Source organism: Equus przewalskii, chromosome 22 (genome assembly GCF_037783145.1).
Source record: "Equus przewalskii isolate Varuska chromosome 22, EquPr2, whole genome shotgun sequence".
In the NCBI taxonomy this organism is placed as follows: domain Eukaryota; kingdom Metazoa; phylum Chordata; class Mammalia; order Perissodactyla; family Equidae; genus Equus; species Equus przewalskii.
Genome location: NC_091852.1, coordinates 19,695,754 through 19,714,311, shown reverse-complemented (window position 1 = coordinate 19,714,311; position 18,558 = coordinate 19,695,754). Strand labels below are relative to the sequence as shown.

General features: G+C 43.7%; 1 protein-coding gene and 1 long non-coding RNA gene across 28 annotated transcripts in view; both read left to right on the top strand.

The window, feature by feature from the left end:
- The window catches only part of TJP2 (tight junction protein 2), a 116,062-nt gene extending 113,035 nt beyond the window's left edge, over positions 1–3,027 (top strand). For all 27 annotated transcript variants that reach the window (XM_070590495.1, XM_070590510.1, XM_070590505.1 and 24 more), the window contains 2 exons: positions 913–998; positions 2,039–3,027. In XM_070590495.1, the coding sequence (XP_070446596.1) occupies positions 913–998; positions 2,039–2,204 (252 nt within the window). In that variant the 3' untranslated portion in view covers positions 2,205–3,027. The remainder of the gene's footprint in view (positions 1–912; positions 999–2,038) is intronic.
- A 1,363-nt stretch (positions 3,028–4,390) lies between these two features.
- Positions 4,391–18,043, top strand: LOC139078697 (uncharacterized). The gene is made up of 4 exons (XR_011531723.1): positions 4,391–4,995; positions 11,132–11,271; positions 11,833–11,979; positions 17,793–18,043. It is a non-coding gene; the product is annotated as an uncharacterized lncRNA (long non-coding RNA).
- The last annotated feature ends 515 nt before the right edge of the window (positions 18,044–18,558 follow it).

Genomic DNA, 18,558 nt, shown 5'->3' with positions numbered 1-18,558 from the left:
CAGCAACCCACAGAGAAGAACCATAATAATTTACAACTAGGATACACAGCTATGTACTGGGGCTTTGGGGAGCAAAACACAAAACAAAGCATTTTTATATTTGTTTGGGACTTTGAGTTTATTTTGCTCCCAAGTTTGCCACAGAAATCAAGCAAACCTTGGGTGCTAAAGTTGAAAGGCCCATAGATTGTACTTTTTGATACTGTTTGAATTTTTGTACCATGTGCACATATAACCTTTCAAAAGTCAAAGAAGAATTTAAAAGGTCCATGGAGCATATTCTGCCCAATAGATATGAGTGTTTTCTTTATTCAGGTCTGTCACATTTTTGTGTGTGTGTGTGTGTGTGTGTGTGTGGTAAAATATAGGTAACATAAACTTTACTATTTTAACCCTTTTTTAAGTGTTCAGTGGCATTAAGTACATTCACATTCTTGTGCAACCAGCTCCACCATCCACCTCCAGAACTTGGTCATCCTCCCCCACTGAAACTCGGTATCTCTTAAACAGTTGTCCCCATTACTCATCTCCCAGCCCCTGGCAACCCCCATTCCACTTTCTGTCTCTATGAATTTGACTGCTTAGGAACTGCATATAAATGGAATCGTGCAGTTTGTCCTTTTGTGACTGGCTTTTTTCACTTAGCATAACATCCTCAGGGTTCATCCATGTTGTAGCATGTGGCAGAATTTCATTGCTTTTAAAGATTTTTTTTCTATTTGACATGTACCACTAGGCATCGCACACAACCATGGAAACTAGAGAGCTGTGTCTACGATTCCTCTTCTTCTTGAAGTGGACAGGAAAAGAAATAGGATGTGGGGAAAGAGTGGGACCAGCAGAAGGCCAGCGAGCCGACTGTCCAATGATGCATTCTTTCCCTCTTGTTCTTTTTTCCCTTCATCACCACAGATTGAAATTGCTCAGAAGCATCCTGATATCTATGCAGTTCCCATCAAGACACACAAACCAGACCCTGGCCCGCCCCAGTACACAAGGTAAGGGCTGCTCAGCAGAAAGCAGTCTGAAAAGGGGCCTGCCTAGGAATTGGACTCCTAAGAAAGAATTTTCTTCACCTACATTTCAGAGCCACAAGAAGATTTTTTTTCCTGGTCAACTGTTTACCTTACTTATTTAGTCAATTTTAGTTGTAAAGATTATAGAGTCAAAAATTCACAGTAATGTTGCTTGTGTGCTAAAAACTCGGAGGAAGCATCATCAGTGTTTCAAGTCAGTCCCCTTTGACACCTTGGAGCGCAGTTCTTTTAAATTGTAGTAGGATAGCACATGAGCTGAATTCCTGGGATCTGGACCTGTTTGTCGCTGATGTCTGTCTCTTAGCCAAGCTCCTTAATCCCTTTGCGTCACCTCGCAAGGTCAGGCCACTTGGGTTGAACTGTGGCCTGAGGGGAAGGTGACAATCAGTTGACTGGTATAAGCAAGATGCTTTATATTTAAAGTGCTCCCTAAGCACCAGGAATTATCACAGCATCTTCCTGTTGAGGTTTACACTGGATCGTTTCCTGCTTCTGAGAATAGAAAAAAATAAATCGCATTTTCTTGCAGCCACTCTGACTGGAAGCTAGAGTCTAGTTTTACAGCATTAGAAAACTCGAGGCAAATTTCTTCTTTACCAGACAGTTGCACAGCCGACCAGGTCTCCCCTGGCAACAAAGGGGGTTTGGTATAATTGACAGAAACTGGCCGAGAGCTCACTCTACTGGGTGAGGCTGTACTGGGGGCCTTAGGGATGAGGAGGGCCCCCCAACCCCCCCAGTCCAGCTGGGGAATTCCTAGGTCAGGGAGCATGGCTGGCTTCCTCACTCACTTCCTCCCTCCTTAACCTACTACCCTCATCCCTGTGTGAACCTGGAGCGGGGCCGAGTGCCCCTGGTTTGTCAGCATGGAGGGTGGCTCAGTAAGCCATCTGTCTTGGGCAGTTGCCTGCTGTGCGCATCACCACACCCCCACGGGCAGCTGGAGCAGTTGGAGGCCCTTGGTGAGCTTTGGGATGCATTTAACCCTCTCACTTTGTTAGTTCCAGAACCCCCGAGCCACAGAAAGTTCCTTCCAGACTCTATCAGGATCCCAGAGGAAGTTATGAAAGTGACGCCGAGGAGGAAGAATACCGCCAGCAGCTGTCAGAACAGTCAAAGCGCGGGTACTACGGCCAGCCTTCCCGATACCGGGACACGGAATTATAGATGCCCGGGAGCGGACTCCTGTGCCCCGCTGCCGCCGCCTCAGAGAACATTCCCGCTGAGCCGTGGGATCGTGCTTTCCGGTTAAAATGCACTGTGGAGATGCAGAGGGACCTGAGCCCCCATTCCTTCACGGGGAGCCCAGGGGACAGCCAGCCCACGTCAAGAACTGAAGGCTCTGTTTGGGGGACTGGGTCTGGGGAGTTGATGGCTTTTTACTCAGAATTAAGAGAAACACTACAGTCTGATACTGTTACCTGCTTCAGTGGACCAAAATCTGTATTAATTCTGTTTGCCTATTTTTAACATGTATATTAAGACGTGATAACTATTTTTCCTTATTAATAGCTGCCTTCAAGGACTGTTTCAGTGTGAGACAGAAGGTAAAAAAAGGAATAAGAATACTGTCAGACTCAAATTCAAAGAAGTATTTTATTACAACTCTAAGTGCCTTTTGATGAGAAGTGTATTAAATTTTCTTCTTTGAAGCTTTATGCAAAGCCATAATGAACTAAAACATTTTGACTAAATTTTTATACCAGTTTAATAGCTATGGTTTTCTGTGCACTGTGTCATCTTTTCAAAGCATTGCTTTTGTAATATTTTCCACAAATTCTGACTATATACATAATAGCTAAACTTGGTAGTTTGGCTACCAGTGCTAAATATTAGCTTGAAGACCAAGAAGTTGGTATAGAAATTTTTTGTTTAAAACCCTGTGCCCCACAAAAGCAGAGACTCAAGAAAAACACATTTTATTTCCAGAAGTGTGTGTATTGACTTCAGTTTTATAATTTAATAAAGAGGAGGACATTGCAATCAATAATTTGCCCTGTGGTGGATTTCTACACTACTTGCTATTTTTAAAGGCAACTTTTATTTCAATTACTGATCATAAAAGTGAGAATGGGCTCATTGCTGAATATTGGAAAATGGAGACATATATGAAAAAGAAATTAAAAATTACCCATAATCCCACACCTCAGATAATTTTGGTACACTTCCTCCAATATGTATTTATGGAGGTCTGTGTGTTATGCTTGGGGATATACTGTGTCTGCACTTCTGTTTTTTACTTTTTCTAATTAACATTCTATCATGAGTATTTCTCTCAGGTAGTTAAAACTCGTGCACACATCATTGCTAACAACTGCAGAATAATTTATCCCATGACTGCTTGATAAGCAGACAGTTCTGTTACTGTTGGTTATTTGGGTTTCCAGTTTTTTGTCTATTTTACATGAAATGTACCTCTTCGTATATAATCCATTTTTGTATATCAATGATCTGTATTTCAATCCTTTTCTGCAGGTAGATTCTCAGAGGTGAAATTACTGTGTACAAGCATAGGAACATTTTTTTTCCCCCCGAGGAAGATTAGCCCTGAGCTAACTACTGCCAGTCCTCCTCTTTTTGCTGAGGAAGCCTGGCCCTGAGCTAACATCATGCCCATCTTGCTCTACTTTATATGTGGGATGCCTCCCACAGCATGGTGTGCCAAGCGGTACCATGTCCACACCCGGGATCCGAACTGGTGAACCCTGGGCCGCTGAGAAGCGGAATGTGTGAACTTAACCGCTGTGCCACCAGGCTGGCCCCTAGGAACATTTTTAAGGCTCTTGATGTTCATTGCCAAATTGCTTCCTAGGAAAGTTGCACCATTTATACTCCCACCGTCACTCTTTAAGGGCTAAAATGTGTTTAGAATTTAAACAAGACAGCCTAGGCGTTTAGGCTTGTATAAATCAAAAGTACACTGAATTTAGGAAAGGAGGAGGAAAAGAGTCTTGGTTCCATGAAGGGTCTTTATAATATGAGTTGACCAAAGGCGTTAAGCTTACGTTTTAGTCGAGTTAAAAGTTCATCTCACTCATAACTGAGTTATATTAGAAATAGGTCCTTGGTTGTGTCTCTGTCACTCGGTGCTGTCACTCATAAACCATTTAGTGTTGTAGTACCTTGAATTTCTGAGCAGTCCTCAAGGCACTGACTCAAATCTGTATATTCTGTAAATAAAGGCCACCTTTCGTGAATAGAAGAAAAAATACGATGTTTAAGTGTATGATGATTTAGTTTCCTTGTGTCCTTTAAACACAGGAATGAGCACTTCGCCAAGCCAGGGAGGGGAGGCGGGGAGGAGCTCAGCAGGAGCTGGCCGGCATCAGCTCCAGCACCCTGATGTCCCAAGTGGTGCAGGCAGGCAGGGCCTCCATTCCGCGTGGTGCTCGCCCCACCCCTTTGTTATTCCTATTCTGCTTTGTTCTGGGGAGGATTTAAGGCTGCCTACAATATTCAGGGAGTATCATTAAGAAAAAGTAGGTGCTAGGCAAATAGGGAAAGCGGGACAAAGCCGTCAGAATAAGAAAGATAATGTCGTGAGTGAGGGTAGTGTTGTCTACGCATGCTGTCCGGGCTGCTCCACAGTGCAGCGGCTGGGGTGGGGCACGAGGTGTGACTGCTGTGTGATTTGATTCTGTATGTCCCTAAGGGAGGATGTCGTTCCGGAGTTCTCTCCCCTCCTCCATTCTCTCTCTTCTCCTGTGGGGTCTCTTGTTGCATCCGGCAGTCAGGACCGCTTCCTTGCCAGGATGGTTTTGGAGGTCCATTCCTTACTGTGCCCCTTCGTGTGGGGCGGTAGACAATTCAAGGGCCCTTCAGTCAAAGTTCTGGAGACAGCACCCAAGCTGCAGTGTGGACGCCTGGCTCTGCAGTCTGGCCTCATCCGGAGATCAATTCCAGACCATCTCGAGCCAATGCCTCCCCAATGGCAGTGTGACATGCCTGATGCCCCAAGGTAAACGTGTTGTCCGTCTTCCTGGAAAATCTATTTTACTAAAAGATTGGGGGAGGGGCGTTTTGCATTGCAACGTAGGGTGGATCACGCAGCAGAATGCAAACATCACACGAGTTTGTAGCATAAAAACGTGGGACTGACTGGAAGTTGTGCGGCTTCCGGCGTCCGCGTAGCCGGCCCGCCTCCTAAGCAGCCTCGTTACCCGCTGCCGCCGGGAGAGCGGCCACCTCCCCGCCTTCCCTAAGCGTCTGTCAACCACGGTTTTTTTCGGTGAATGAACAGCAGCAATGGGGGGGGGGGGGGCGGGTCTTAACTGGGGCAGCAGACGCCGAGACCAGGCTTTGAGTGTTGGTAGTTAGGTTGGGAAGGACAGGGAAACTGCGCAGTGGGAGACCAGAGCCTAATCCCACCACGGGATGCTGGTGGACCGCGTAAACACGGGCCGCCGCGTGTCCCCCCACCGGGAGGTGGAAGAGCCGGGCTAGTCACCAACCGCTTCAGACTCAGGGCTGCTCTGTGCAGGCGTGCGGGTTGGTCGGGGGAGAGGGTGTCCTCGTCCCCCGCCACCTCAAGCAAAGAGATGCAGACATTGGCCCTTGAAAGGCCGGAGCGCCCAGGGAGCGAGGCCCGAGGGCGGAGGAGCGCTGACCGCGCGGGTGGATCAGGGTGGTGCCTGGCCTGTGACTCTGCCGAGGCCTCCAGGGTGACAGGTGTTTTCTGTACAGTGTCTTAGGGTGGGCTGGGAGAGACACGGAACTAGAGAATTATTCCTAGGGAGTGGAAAGGGCGAAGCCTCCACACCTGTAGTCTTGAGGGTTCTCCAGGGAAACAGAACCAAGGGGATGTGTGTACGGAGAGGGATTTACCTTAAGGAATTGCCTCTCACACCATATGAAGGCTTGTAAATCCAAAATCCAAAATCTGCGGGGTAGACGGCAGGCTGGAGACTCGGGGAAGATGGCAGTCTGACGGCCAAGGGGGTGGGCTGGCAGAATTCCTGCTCGCTTGGGGAGGTCTTTGTTCTCTATTCAGGCCTTTCACTGGTTGGATGAGGCCCACCCCCGTTATGAAGGGCCATCTGCTTTACTCAGAATCCACTGGTTTAAACGTTAATCTCATCCCCCAAACACCCTCACAGAAACATCCAGGATAACTTTGACCAAATAATCTGGGCTCTGTGTGTCTCCCGCCCCCAAGGTGACACATAAAATTAACCATCACAATACCCCGTCCTTTTTACTTTGTAGGCCACCTGTGCAACTGTACTTCTTGTCCAGTTTAAAGCATGAATGAATGAATGAACAAGTGAACTCGAAGAAGGGAGAATTACATATTTACATATATGTATAGATTTTATATGATAGATATAGTTCGCCTATGCATACTTATAAATATATTGTTTTAAATAAAGAAGAGTAAATTTAATTTTAATGAGTAGAAAAGTCTTCAAAATTAAGCAAAAACAAAAATGAGTAAAAGAGATACAAATAATAGAGAAATCCCAATAAAAATAAAATATTTGACATTTAAAAATATTACTGAGTGAAATAAATAAGATTTAAAATAAAAGGCTGACAATTAAAATATATATGTGTGTACACATATAGAGAGATAAAACTTATTGCCATCCTGCCTTTTATTTTAAACCTCATCTATATATACATAGATATAAATTTGGCACAATCTACATTCCCAGCCTAGTGACTGCAATGGCAATATTAGTATTTTGGCATTTATTTTGTGCAATAAAAAGTGAGATGTAGGAAGCAACCTAGGTGCCCATCAGGGACGAATGGATAAAGAAGATGTGGTATATATTCTCAATGGAATACATACTCAGCCATAAGAAACGATGAAACCCGGCCATTTGTGACAACATGGATGGACCCTGAGGGTATTATGCTGAGTGAAATAAGTCAGAGGGAGAAAGTCAAATACCATATGATCTCACTCATAAGTGGAAGATAAAAACAATGACAAACACACACATAAAGACAGAGATTGGATTGGTGGTCCCCATAGGGGAAGGGGGGAGGGAGGAGGGCAAAAGGGTGAACAAGCACGTGTGTGGTGATGGCTTGTAATTAGTCTTTGGCCGGTGAACATGATGTAATCTACACAGAATTCCAAATATATTGCAATGTACACCTGAAGTTTATTTAATATCACCAACCAATGTTACCACACGCACACACACAAAAGTGAGATGTGGTTTCATTGCTACTGACTGCACTGTCCTCAGATGCTGTTCCACCTCGGGGCCAGAGTCCAGGTCCCTCTGCCTTTCTGAGTTTGAGTCTGTCCAGGAAGGACGATTGGGAAGAAGATCCTGAATGATATAAATCATCCCTGGAGAGATAGGTTGAGCTTACGAGAGTAGATCTGTCTCTGAGGATAAGAGGAGAGAAGAGTAGAGAGAATGAAGGCCTGGAAAAAAGGAGGAGGAGCGGCTGACGCTGGGCAGAAACTCCCCAAACCCCCTCTGTCCCTCGTCCTTCCCTAATCCCACACCAAATGCTGTTTCTTTTCTCTTCGCCCCCCTGCCATTCTAAAACTCCTCCGTTAGGGACTACAGGAAGTATAGAAGACCCAAAGGATGTGTGGGAAACATCCATGATGAATACGCATAAACCACATTAGAAGCCCAGGAAATAGGAACCACAGCAAGATACTTGGGAAGGGTTTGAAACTGGGGAGGGACGGGTTCTGAATCTTTCCAAACAAATGCACCTTTGAGTCAAAACGTAAATGACTCAAATTTCAGGTATTTTAAAATATCAAAATGTTTTACACCAATAAATACACTGGCATTTTATTACTTAAAAATAGAATGGTAGGCCAAAATTTAAAGGCACTATTCCAGTCCCTACCCAAATCAAATGTTAGTGCCTTCCTGAGCTGGTTCCCTTGTTACCCCCGTCCTGAGATTTTGAACTCAGATTCTGGAATCAAAGCAATTTTATGTTCAAACCCCAGTTTTGTGAGTTCTTAGCTTAGAACCTTGGGCAGGTTACTCAACCGTTTTAAGTCTCAGTTTTTTTTCATTTATAAAATAGGGATAGAAAGCTATAACACTATGTCATAGTTTTTTTTTGTGGCACTTTAATCGGATGGTATGCATAAAATATTTGTAATAGTAGCTGGTACAAAATAAATACTCAATAAAAGTAGCTAGTATTATTATCACTATCAATGGTTTCACCATACCGATTTAGAAACCTGAGTGGTGTCTTTGATTTTCTTACTCTTCTTCCAAGTGATGACCTACTTTATTCTACTTAAGAACTATTTTTAATTTGTCCCTCTGTCCCTTTTCCCACAGCCACTATCCTAGTTCGGATGGTTGTAAACTCTAATCCTCCATCCAGCTGGCAGGCAGAATCATCTTTCTAGCATAGATCTGAGACTGTTTCCCTTCTGCTGAAAAAACTGGGATGACTTCCCCTTGCCGAGAACAAAGTTTAATTCTTTTTTCTTAAGTGAGATATAATTGACGTATAATATTGTGTAAGTTTAAGATATACAACGTGTTGATTTGATACATTTATATATTGCAATATGATCACCCCCTTGGTGTTAGCTAACACTTCTATCATGTTACATAATTATCATTTCTTTTTTGCGGCGAGAAAAATTAAGATCTAGTCTCTTAGCAACAAACTTTAATTCTTTATCACGGCATTCAAGGTTTTCTACTATTTGCCCCTGTGGTAGATTGCATCATTGGCTCCAATTCTTCACCCCTCTTTGTGTCTGTGTCCTTTGCCATGTGACTTTACAGTGCCTTCCACTAAAGAGGCAGAATCTATTTCCCCTTGGCTTTGGATTGACCACGCGTCTTGCTCTCTTGCACTTCTGCCATCCCAGGAGAGGAAACTCCTCAGGCGACCTGGTGTTCCGGGAGCAGGGTGAGAGATGGAGCAGAAACACTCCAGCTGAGTCCCGCCTGCATCAGCCAACCTGCGGATGTATGAGAAATAATGAACAGTGTTGTTTTAAGCCACTGAGTTCTGGGGTAGTTTGTTAAGCAACAATAGACCCCCAAATCCTTTTTCGGGTAACTTTCTCCTACAAAACCCATGTATGTTCCAATTTCATAGGAGAACTTGTCCCCAATACATTTCTTGAATTCTCTCTGTTTCTCTCTGCTGGAAATACCCTTCCCTTTTTTCACCATCTTTCAAAACCCTAGTCATCCTTCTAGGTCGAGCTAATATGTCACATTCTCTGTCAAGCCTTCTCTGATGCTGCAATCAGATTTAACACTGATTCCTTCCATAACCTTCCACAGCCCTCCATCTGTATCCTCTGGTATTTTAGTTATCCATGTACAGATCTGCTCCCCACTAAGTTCCCTTAAAGGGAGTGTGTGTGTGTGTGTGTGTGTGTGTGTGTGTGTGACCGTTATTCATATTTGTCTCCTCTTCAGTGCCCTGCATACATTCTAGAAGTGTTTGTTGGAAAAATGGAATGAAGGAATGAAGGGAGAAATAAATTGAAATGCAGTGCCTTCTTTTATCACAAAGGCAGGTCAATGAGGGACCACCTCATGGCCGAGTGGTTGAGTTCGTGTGCTCCACTTCGGTGGCCCAGGGTTTTTGCCGGTTTGGATCCTGGGCACCGACATGGCACTGCTCATGAGGCCACGCTGAGGTGGCATCCCATAGCAGAGCCAGAAGGACCTACAACTAGAATATACAACTATGCTCGGGGGTGCTTTGGGGAGAAGAAGAAGAAGAAAAAAAAAGATTGGCAACAGATGTTAGCTTAGGTGCCAATCTTAAAAAAAAAAGCAGGTCGATGACATAATGATTTTCTGACAACGTGCCCGGTTTAAACTTCAATGCTGATGCCACTGATCTAAACTGGAGAACATTAGTAAAACAAATTGAGAAAAACTGCTAAGAATTCAGTTTGGTTAATATTAAAGTATAATTTTGAAAAGGATAAAATTGTGATTCTCATGCAAATATAAAATGAACACATGTCAAAGATTTTATTCAGCCCATTACTTAATGAGGAAACCAGTAAGATGTTAATACCGGTTTACACAGCTTTTGAGGAACTAGGTATATTTAAGCAATTAAGGAATATTAGAATAAGCATTCTGAGTTAAGTACAAAGTTGGTTAACATTCTACAGAATAGTAAATGATGACCTTTGTAGATATCTTATTCACCAGACAGTAATTATTTGCATCTCTACCAGACAAAAATCTATACTTTAAGATGTAATTTTATGAAGTCTGGGAACTTTGATCAATGGTTTTAGCATGAATGAGTCATCATGTGAATTATTAAGCTTAATAGGCACACAAACTATTTTAGATCAGTAAAAAGATTAATTCTCTAAATTTGCATTATAACGGAATTTTGGCAAGCTAAGTCAATTAAAAATATGTGTTGAGTGTCTGTGTGCAGACAAGCACAGGCACCGTGTGCGTGCCAAATATCACTTATTCTCTGCCTTCCAGAAGTTCACATTGTAAATTCTTTCATTTTATGAGAATTTCCTGAATTGATAGTCTGATTTGTTCTTTGCCACGGCCCTGCCTAGGAAGAATGGCAGGTGTGGCTATGCCAGTTTTGTAAGTAATCTGTAACTTAGTCAGGTAACTTGCTCAGAATTCTTCAACTAATGAATCACACATATAGTTTGGATTCAAACAAAGTTTTATGCTTCTGAGTCCAGTCTCCCTGTCTTTCCATTGAGAAGCCCCTTCTGTAGGATCTCTCGAAATGGTTTGCCCATCATGTTGCATGGTTTTCTATTTACAATTTTTTAAAAAAAGCACTTTAGAGCTGGGTCTGCAAATTGCCAGAACCCATGGGACTGTTAGAGTTTCCCAAACATGTTTTGTTTGGCCTGCATAAGGCAATGAAATTTTTTTTTAATTTATAAATCAGCAGATTTTACATACAAGTCTCATTTGGGGCCTTTTTTTCTTTAAAAAAATAGTAGATTTGACAGTCCCGGGCCCATATCTTTGTATGACAACCAGTGGCTGGAGCTGGGTGGCTGCTGCCCCATACAGACAGTCCCCCGCCACCCTCACTAACATGGCCTTCATATTGCCTGAGGGCATTGAGTTTGCAACCCTTGCTCACTTCTTCCTTGCATCCCCTCTCCCCGCCAGACCCAGCCATGTGCAGCATCCACGCAGCTGCAAGAGAAGTCAGTGATCTGAGGGCGCAGAAGGAAGGCCGCGGCTCCCAGAGGTTTGCAACGTCCTCTACAAGATGGGCCAGAAATTTCACCTGGTTCTAGAGGAAATTGGTGAGAATGTCTTTTCAGTCCTGTTCTCTGTGACCAGAGCAGCTTAAATGGGTTGGAATAAGAAACAAGAGATTTTGGCAAGGGTGGCAGATAAACTTTTGTGGCTTAGAACATTACCTCCCATAGCTCTGCTGAATAAGGACCAAATGGAATTTCTGAGAGATGGCTGTCCACCTTTGCTAGCAAGATGATGGCACAGGTCAGAATTGTGGAGCCAGTCTGGGGAAGTGCATTCTGAAAAATTCTGGAAAGAATAAATAGAGTGTTGTCTAGTACATTACAGGAGATTAGATCATAGCTTTAGGCCCAGCTGCTGGACTTGTTCTGTGCCTGTGTTCCTCTTCAGGCCTAAATTAATTAACATTTCATAAACTAATCAATATTATCCAACAATAGACGTGCATGTGACAGAGGGGAAAGGAAACCAGGGCTCCAGTGTTCTGCATTTGGACCCACTGGGCTGAAAGGGGGTCAGATGGAAGGATGGTAATGTTATCCTGTGTGACGGGAAGGGGGAGTGGTACCTTCTCCCTATTTGTCACTTTCTTTTTTGCTGCACAGATGATTGAGCTGAGAGAGGAAAAGGGCTCCTGTGAGAGAGAGCCTGAGAGGCTGGAGTAGAGCTAGCCACCTCCATCCTCGGCTCAGAGCAAGGGCTGGCGTCTCAGCCGATCTGGCTGCAGTTACTCAGTGGTCCTGTGACCTGGGGTAAGTTACCTGAGCCTCAGGCTCCTCATCTGCAAAATGGGGACAGCAGTAGTTCCTTCTGCAAAGTGTGCTTGTGAGATTGAGGGAGGAATCTGTGTCAGTGACCGGCCCAGAGCAGGGACTACAAAAATATTAGGCCAACCCCACCACCAATATATGTTGGCTTCCTTTCTTCTTTGACAAAGCTTAGGGTAGAAGTCCTCTGAAGGCAGTGAATTAACGAAGCTCAGTGATTGAGAATGTTGGCCCTCGAGCAGATGACCTGTGTTCAAATCCTTCCCTGAAAACTACTGTCTGTGTGACTTGGGCTAATTATCGAACTTCTTTGTTCTAGCCTCAGCTTCCTCATGTGTGAACTAAGTATAAAAATTACCCCTATCTCAAAGGGTTGACTATGAGGGTAACATACCATAGGACAGTTAAGCACTTAGCAAAAGGCTTGGCACGAAATAGGTGCTCAACAAACATAAGCTTTTTTAAAAAAATTAAATGCAAAAGCTTATCTCCTTTAAAAAATCAAGGTAAAATTCACATGATCTAAAATTAACCATGAACCATTTTAAAGTGTACAATTCAGTGGCATAAATTTAGTACATTCACAAAGTTGGGCAAGTATCACCTCTATCTAGTTCCAAGATGTTTTCATCACCCCAAAAGGAAACCCTGTCCCTATTAAGTATACCCCTTTCAGGGTATACTGCCCATTCGCCCCTCCCCCCAGCCCCTGGCAACCACTAGTCTGCTTTCTGTCTCTGTAGATTTGCCTATTCTGGATGTTTCATATAAATGGAATCATACAATATGTGTCCTTTTGTGTCTGGCTTCTTTCACTTGACATAATATTTTTGAGGCTCCAAAGCCATTATTTTAATTATTACTACTCTCTGAACTGCTCTGGCTAACATTCTAGAATTATTAGATTCCTTTTGGGGAGTGAAGATAAGATAATAAAAGCAAAACAAAACAAATTAATGGTTAAAGTGCTTTTCTAGGACAAATAGAACTTCCTTCTCTGCATGTTTGGGCGTCAGATATTTGGGGGCAAATGAGAGACAAAGCTGTTCCCGGGTCACTGCAGCCTCATAGTGGCACAAGTGACAGGCCAGATGTGCCTGTCTTGGCGGTGGGAAGCCTTAGAGGGACAGGTTGGAGCTGGGTCATACCTGACCCACAGTTGTTTGTGAGGCTGGAGAGCACATACCAACGTCTCCGAACTAGAATGCTAAGGGCCAGCCTGAAGAACTGTGTCCAGATTCCTCCAAGTCATTGGGCCTCAGGCAGGCGCTGAGCGTTGGCTTAAGAGGCAAAGAGGGTCAACAAAGAATGCATCAGCCCTGGAGAAGGGGAGAGAAATTCCAGGGAGGGCGACCCAAAGCCCTTGCCTAGGGGGACAGTCCTTTCAAGAGCCTCTTCAACAACCAGACAAACCAGTCATGGGTCCTTCCTGTGACAAGTGCTTATTGAGTGTCTGGCTACTGGAACCACAAAAATGAACAAAATGAAGTAGGTTCCTAGGGGGTCTCTGTATCACAAGGAGCACGTGGGTAAATCTATATAAAGGGCTTAGACCAGGGTCTGGCACATAGCCCTCAATAGGAGATAGCTGTTGTTATTATTACTGTTGTTATCATAGTGTCTTGTTTGTTTAACTATTTTCTGGCTATTAATTGTAGGAGTAGTAGCAATGGTAGTAGTAAGATAGGCAGATAGATGGATAGATAGACAGATACAGTCCTCTGGGGATTCTGCCAGTTGTTGTGTGAGTCAATTCCAGTTATGCATTCCCAACGTAGGGAAATAGCTAAATAACTACAGGTGAGGTAAGGGACATCCCAGGGGTAACATGAAACAGACCTGAACTCCATTGATCATCTGACCTCCGTAAGTCCTCTCTGGCTGCTGGGCAACAGTGGCATTTTGAGTCTCCAGAAAGTAGTGTTAATTCAAAGCCAATGACCAGTTATTTCCAATCCACAGTCACCTGGGCTTAGGTCCCTTGGAGGAAGGCTGGGAGGTGTGAATTTCTGGTGGTATAGCAAGTTCTTTCCTCAGTGTGCCCGGCCTCCCCTTAATTAAGGGGGCTCTGGGTGTGTGAACTGGCCCACGACTGGAAATTGACTGAGTGGCCATGTCTCTCCATTATGAGGATTCAAGTCAGACTTCTCGTCACCAAACCTAGAGCTTTTGTGGCTTATACAAATCAGATAAGACTTTGGAAGGCTAGCCATCTGTACACTTCTAGGGGCACCATGATCAACTAGCCCATGCCAAAGATCTCTGAGGTCAGACTGCTGATGACTGATCCACTCTGTCGTTCATTCCTGTAGCCACGCCCTCCATGTCTTTGACTACCGAGTGCAGCCACTTGGCTTCAACCACTCCCAGATCCCATCATTTCCCTCTCTGAGAAGCCCACCAACATAGAAGGGACCAGAAATTGCAGCTGGACTTTCTAACTTCAAATGAGTGTTTGAAGGGTCAGATCTAGATGTCTGGATATTGATATAATATAAATGTGTGGTTAATACACTCAATCAATTCTTTTAAAAAACCTTCCTTCAAATCAATGAGCAAAGCTGAAAGACCAATAGAAAAATGGGCAAAGGATAAAATTTCTTTAAAAAGCAATACATATAGCTAATGAATACATGAATAGTAATGAATATGTGAAAAAATATTCAAATCCTCCAATAATGACATGAAAATAAGACAACAAAAGAGACTATTTTTCAAGGGAAGGATGTGGAGAATTCTTAAGTTTGGTATTTGGAGTATAAATTGGTACAAATTTTCTGCAGGACAACATGGCAATATACACCCAAATCCAAAATATGTTTATCTTTGACCCACAGTTCCACTTCAAAAATTTATCCTAAGGAAATAATAAATGTATGAAGATGTCACAGAGCCATTTTTATGAGCAAAAACTTTGAAGCAATCTAAATACTCAACAATAGGAACTTGTTTTCAGTAAATTATGATATATATGTGAAATATTATGCAGATATTCAGTCAGTAAGCATTTATTGAGCACCTACTCGCCAAGAGTACTCTTGTAAAGTCCAGGGGTACAGATTATCTCTTTTTTTATGGAGCTTACGTTTTAGGGGTTGGTGACATAGAGTAAACAGATAAATTTTTAAAACTTGAGTCATGTAAGTGCTATGATGAAAATTAAAATGGTGGTGTGATAAAGAGTGACTAGAAGTGGGGCTGCTTTAGACTAAGTCAGTCAGGAAAAGCCTGACCGAGGAGATGACATTTAAGGAGAGGTGTAAATGCCAAAAAGGACATTAGAAATCATTATTATGTAGGCCAATGTTTCTTGACCTGAAAAGATATTACAGATCCTATTTTTTCATTAAACTACATACATGGGAGCTGGGTGGGGTTGGTATATGCCAGAAAGAAGTCTGAAGGAACTGATATTGATTAGAACGCTTTCCCAGCTGCTAGTCACTGAAAAGCCGACTCAAGACTGATTTAGTAATAAAGCAAGTTATTGATTCCTGTAACTGAAAAGCCATGGTTTCCGGGGGCTCAATAACATCCCAGAGGGGCTGGTTTCTTTTTGTCTCTCTCTTCTGCATTCTACGGAGTTGCTTCATCTCTCATGATTCCAAGACGGCTGCCAACAGTTCCTAGGGCTACTTGTTTCCTCCTTCATGTCTGGAAGGAAGTAGAGAGCATCTTTGTCTCAACATCCCAGAAAAAGACAGGAACTTCAGTCTGATTGGACTGGCTTGGGTCACATGACCATTCCTGAACCAAATTCCCTGGCCAAGACGATGGGCTATAATGGTTAGCATAAGTCATTGAACATCTAACAGTGGAGGTGAGAGTGAGGTGATCCCTAAACCACAGGGCTGAGAACTCGGGGGAGAGAATATGTCCCAAAGGAAGTTTCGGGGAGCCTTTCCCAGAGGAAGAGGGGAAAGTTCTGGGTAGCAAATACCAGTTGTTGCGTACAGAAAAACGCTGGAGAGTAAATAGTGCTTATATCTCTAAGCTTTGGATAAGGAATTACTGGTGATTTTTACTTTGTTTTTATACTTTACCATATGTTTGAATTTTTTTACAGTGAGAATATATTGATTTTATAACTGTAAGACTTACAAAGCTGTTTCTATTTTTTAAATCTGGCAAAATGAATAAAAGGTGATAAATGGATAAAGACATTTTTTTCGGCTTGTGTGCAACAGCTCTCCTCTTTGAATTTGCTTCTCCTCCCCTAAAGCATTATTCTTGCAACTAAACCAGCTCTTCTGGCCTTTTCCTTAAGTAAAAAGGAAGGCCGTGTACAGGCGGGCTCTCAAATCCTGAGTTTTCACAGAATCTCCCTCCTACCCGCCCAATTTCACTTAACAAGTTAGCAGCGCCTGCCGGCTCACTCTTCCCCACTTCCAATGTGCTATTCTGGGCCACGGTAATTATTCAGCCAGTTGAGAGTTCTCCTCAGTGACAACTGAGATAGCTCAAACTAAGAATAGGACTCTGACTGATAAAGGAAAGCGACAGTGATGGGGCCGTGAGGAACTTGGGCCCCTGCAAGGGCTTGGGACCTAAAACTCAGTTTTGTTCTTTGCTCCTAGGGCTGCCACTGGTCTGTGGTTTTGCTCTTCTATATGTTTCTGTGAAATCTTGTCAGCTGCATAATCACACAAATAATACGGGCTGGAGAGGCTTATCAAGGGTCCCAAAGAATGTTGCTTCTCAGCCGGGCTTCCAGCTGGGAGCCCTGGGTCTAAGCTTGCCAGACAATTCTCTATTGTACATTTGAGGACTTTTTCTTCAGAGGCTTTTGAGTTGAGGCCAGAGGATATTTTTGCATTTTCTAAGATCTTCAGTGAGAAACAGAGGAAACGCTCTGCCCTCTTGGGGCAGTAGATGCTCTTGTAAAGTGGTGAGGGAGTTTGGAGTTAGAGGGGGTGCTCCACCCCTGCCTAGCTCTGTCATCTAAGCCTTAGCTTTGTCATCTCTAAAATGGGAGTTATTGAAACTCACTCATGGTGGTGTTGTAATGATTAAATGCGTGTTTGGAAAGTACATAGCATGGTAACTGCCCAGCAAACGTTTGTCAGTATTATCCTACGGTGGAGAAATTCCATATGCCTCTCAGGTAGTCGCATGGAATCAAGCTCCACCACATAGAGTGACAACCTCCAAAATGCGCCTTTGTGTGGTTTTTCCGCCTTTCAGGTCTCATTCTCCTCCTCCCTCACTCCGGCTCCCTGGGGTCACCTCCCACACAGACCACCTGCACTTAGGTCCTTGTCTTGGGCTACACTTTTCGTAAGATTAGGCATCATTTGGTCGTATCAAAGATTATGATGACAACAGCGTTGATCATGATTTTGGTGATTTGTAATTATTTGGGGGAAGATCGCTGATGGTGCCACTACTGCTGGGTATTCAGCTCGCTAAATTCCACAAATTCTGTTTTTAGCCGCCTGAAGAGTATGGAGTGGGTGTGTGTGAAATGGAGAAAGGCCTTTAAGGAAGCCGGAAAGCTGGAGGCGATAAGGCCCAGGGGCATGTACTGATTGAAATCCCCATTCCCCATACCTTTTCTTCTTTCTTAAAATAAGGAGGGGACTATAAAATGCCAATGCCAAAAATAGAGTTCTGGCAGACACACTGGAAGTGGGCAAAAGTGAGGCCATCTTATTTTGCTAAATGTCCCCAGCCCCTCCTCGCTTCTCTGCGTGTACTTTAGTAGATTCACATGCTCTCCTGATTTATGGCCTCTGCTTATGTATGTAGTCCCCGATACCTTGATAAATTAATACTCTGTTCTATGACTTTCTCTCCAGGAACAAGCTGACCACAGACGAGAAACACGCCTACAAGGTATCCATCACAGCTGACAGAAGAATGGAACAGTGTGATGCCTGGAGCCTGGCATGCCTGGAGACCAACATCCCTGGACCTCTCCTCACTGCCCATTTTCCCTATATAACTGCCTCAAGATTCTGTAAACCTGGAAGATGGGTCTTTGAGACATTAGTCACCCATCTTCCGATTAGCCAGCTAATCTAATTAAACTTTCTTTCTCGATCTCCAACTCGTTGTGATTAATTGGCTCAGATCACAGCAAGCAGAGCGAGCCCATTGCTTGGTATCAGCACCATCAGGGTTAGAAATGGTCGGTGTTGGATAAATTACATTTTACTCAACTATACAGTCAATTCCCAGTTATTCTTATGCTTCTGCAAGTCTCTTCCCATTTTCCATTTCTTGCTTCCCTCCTGTTGGCTGTGGCACAGACCCATCCCTGTGGTTAACCCTCCAGTCTTGGTGACACAGTAAGTATGAGCAGGAGTCTGCCGCTGCCAATGTAAGGAAGGGACGTTGGAAGATTTTACAGTTTATTCTTGGTTTGCTGTTCTAGTTACTATGGCTGTCTAACAAATGACCCCCAAATTGAGTGGGGGAAATATCCATTTGTAATGTTCATAGAGTCCCTGGGTCAGGACTTTGCAGCAGGGAGAGCTCATCTCTGCTCCATGGTGTCTGGGGCTTCAGCTGGAGGACCCAAAGGCCAGGGGTGGGAATCGTCTTAAGGCTCATTCACAGACG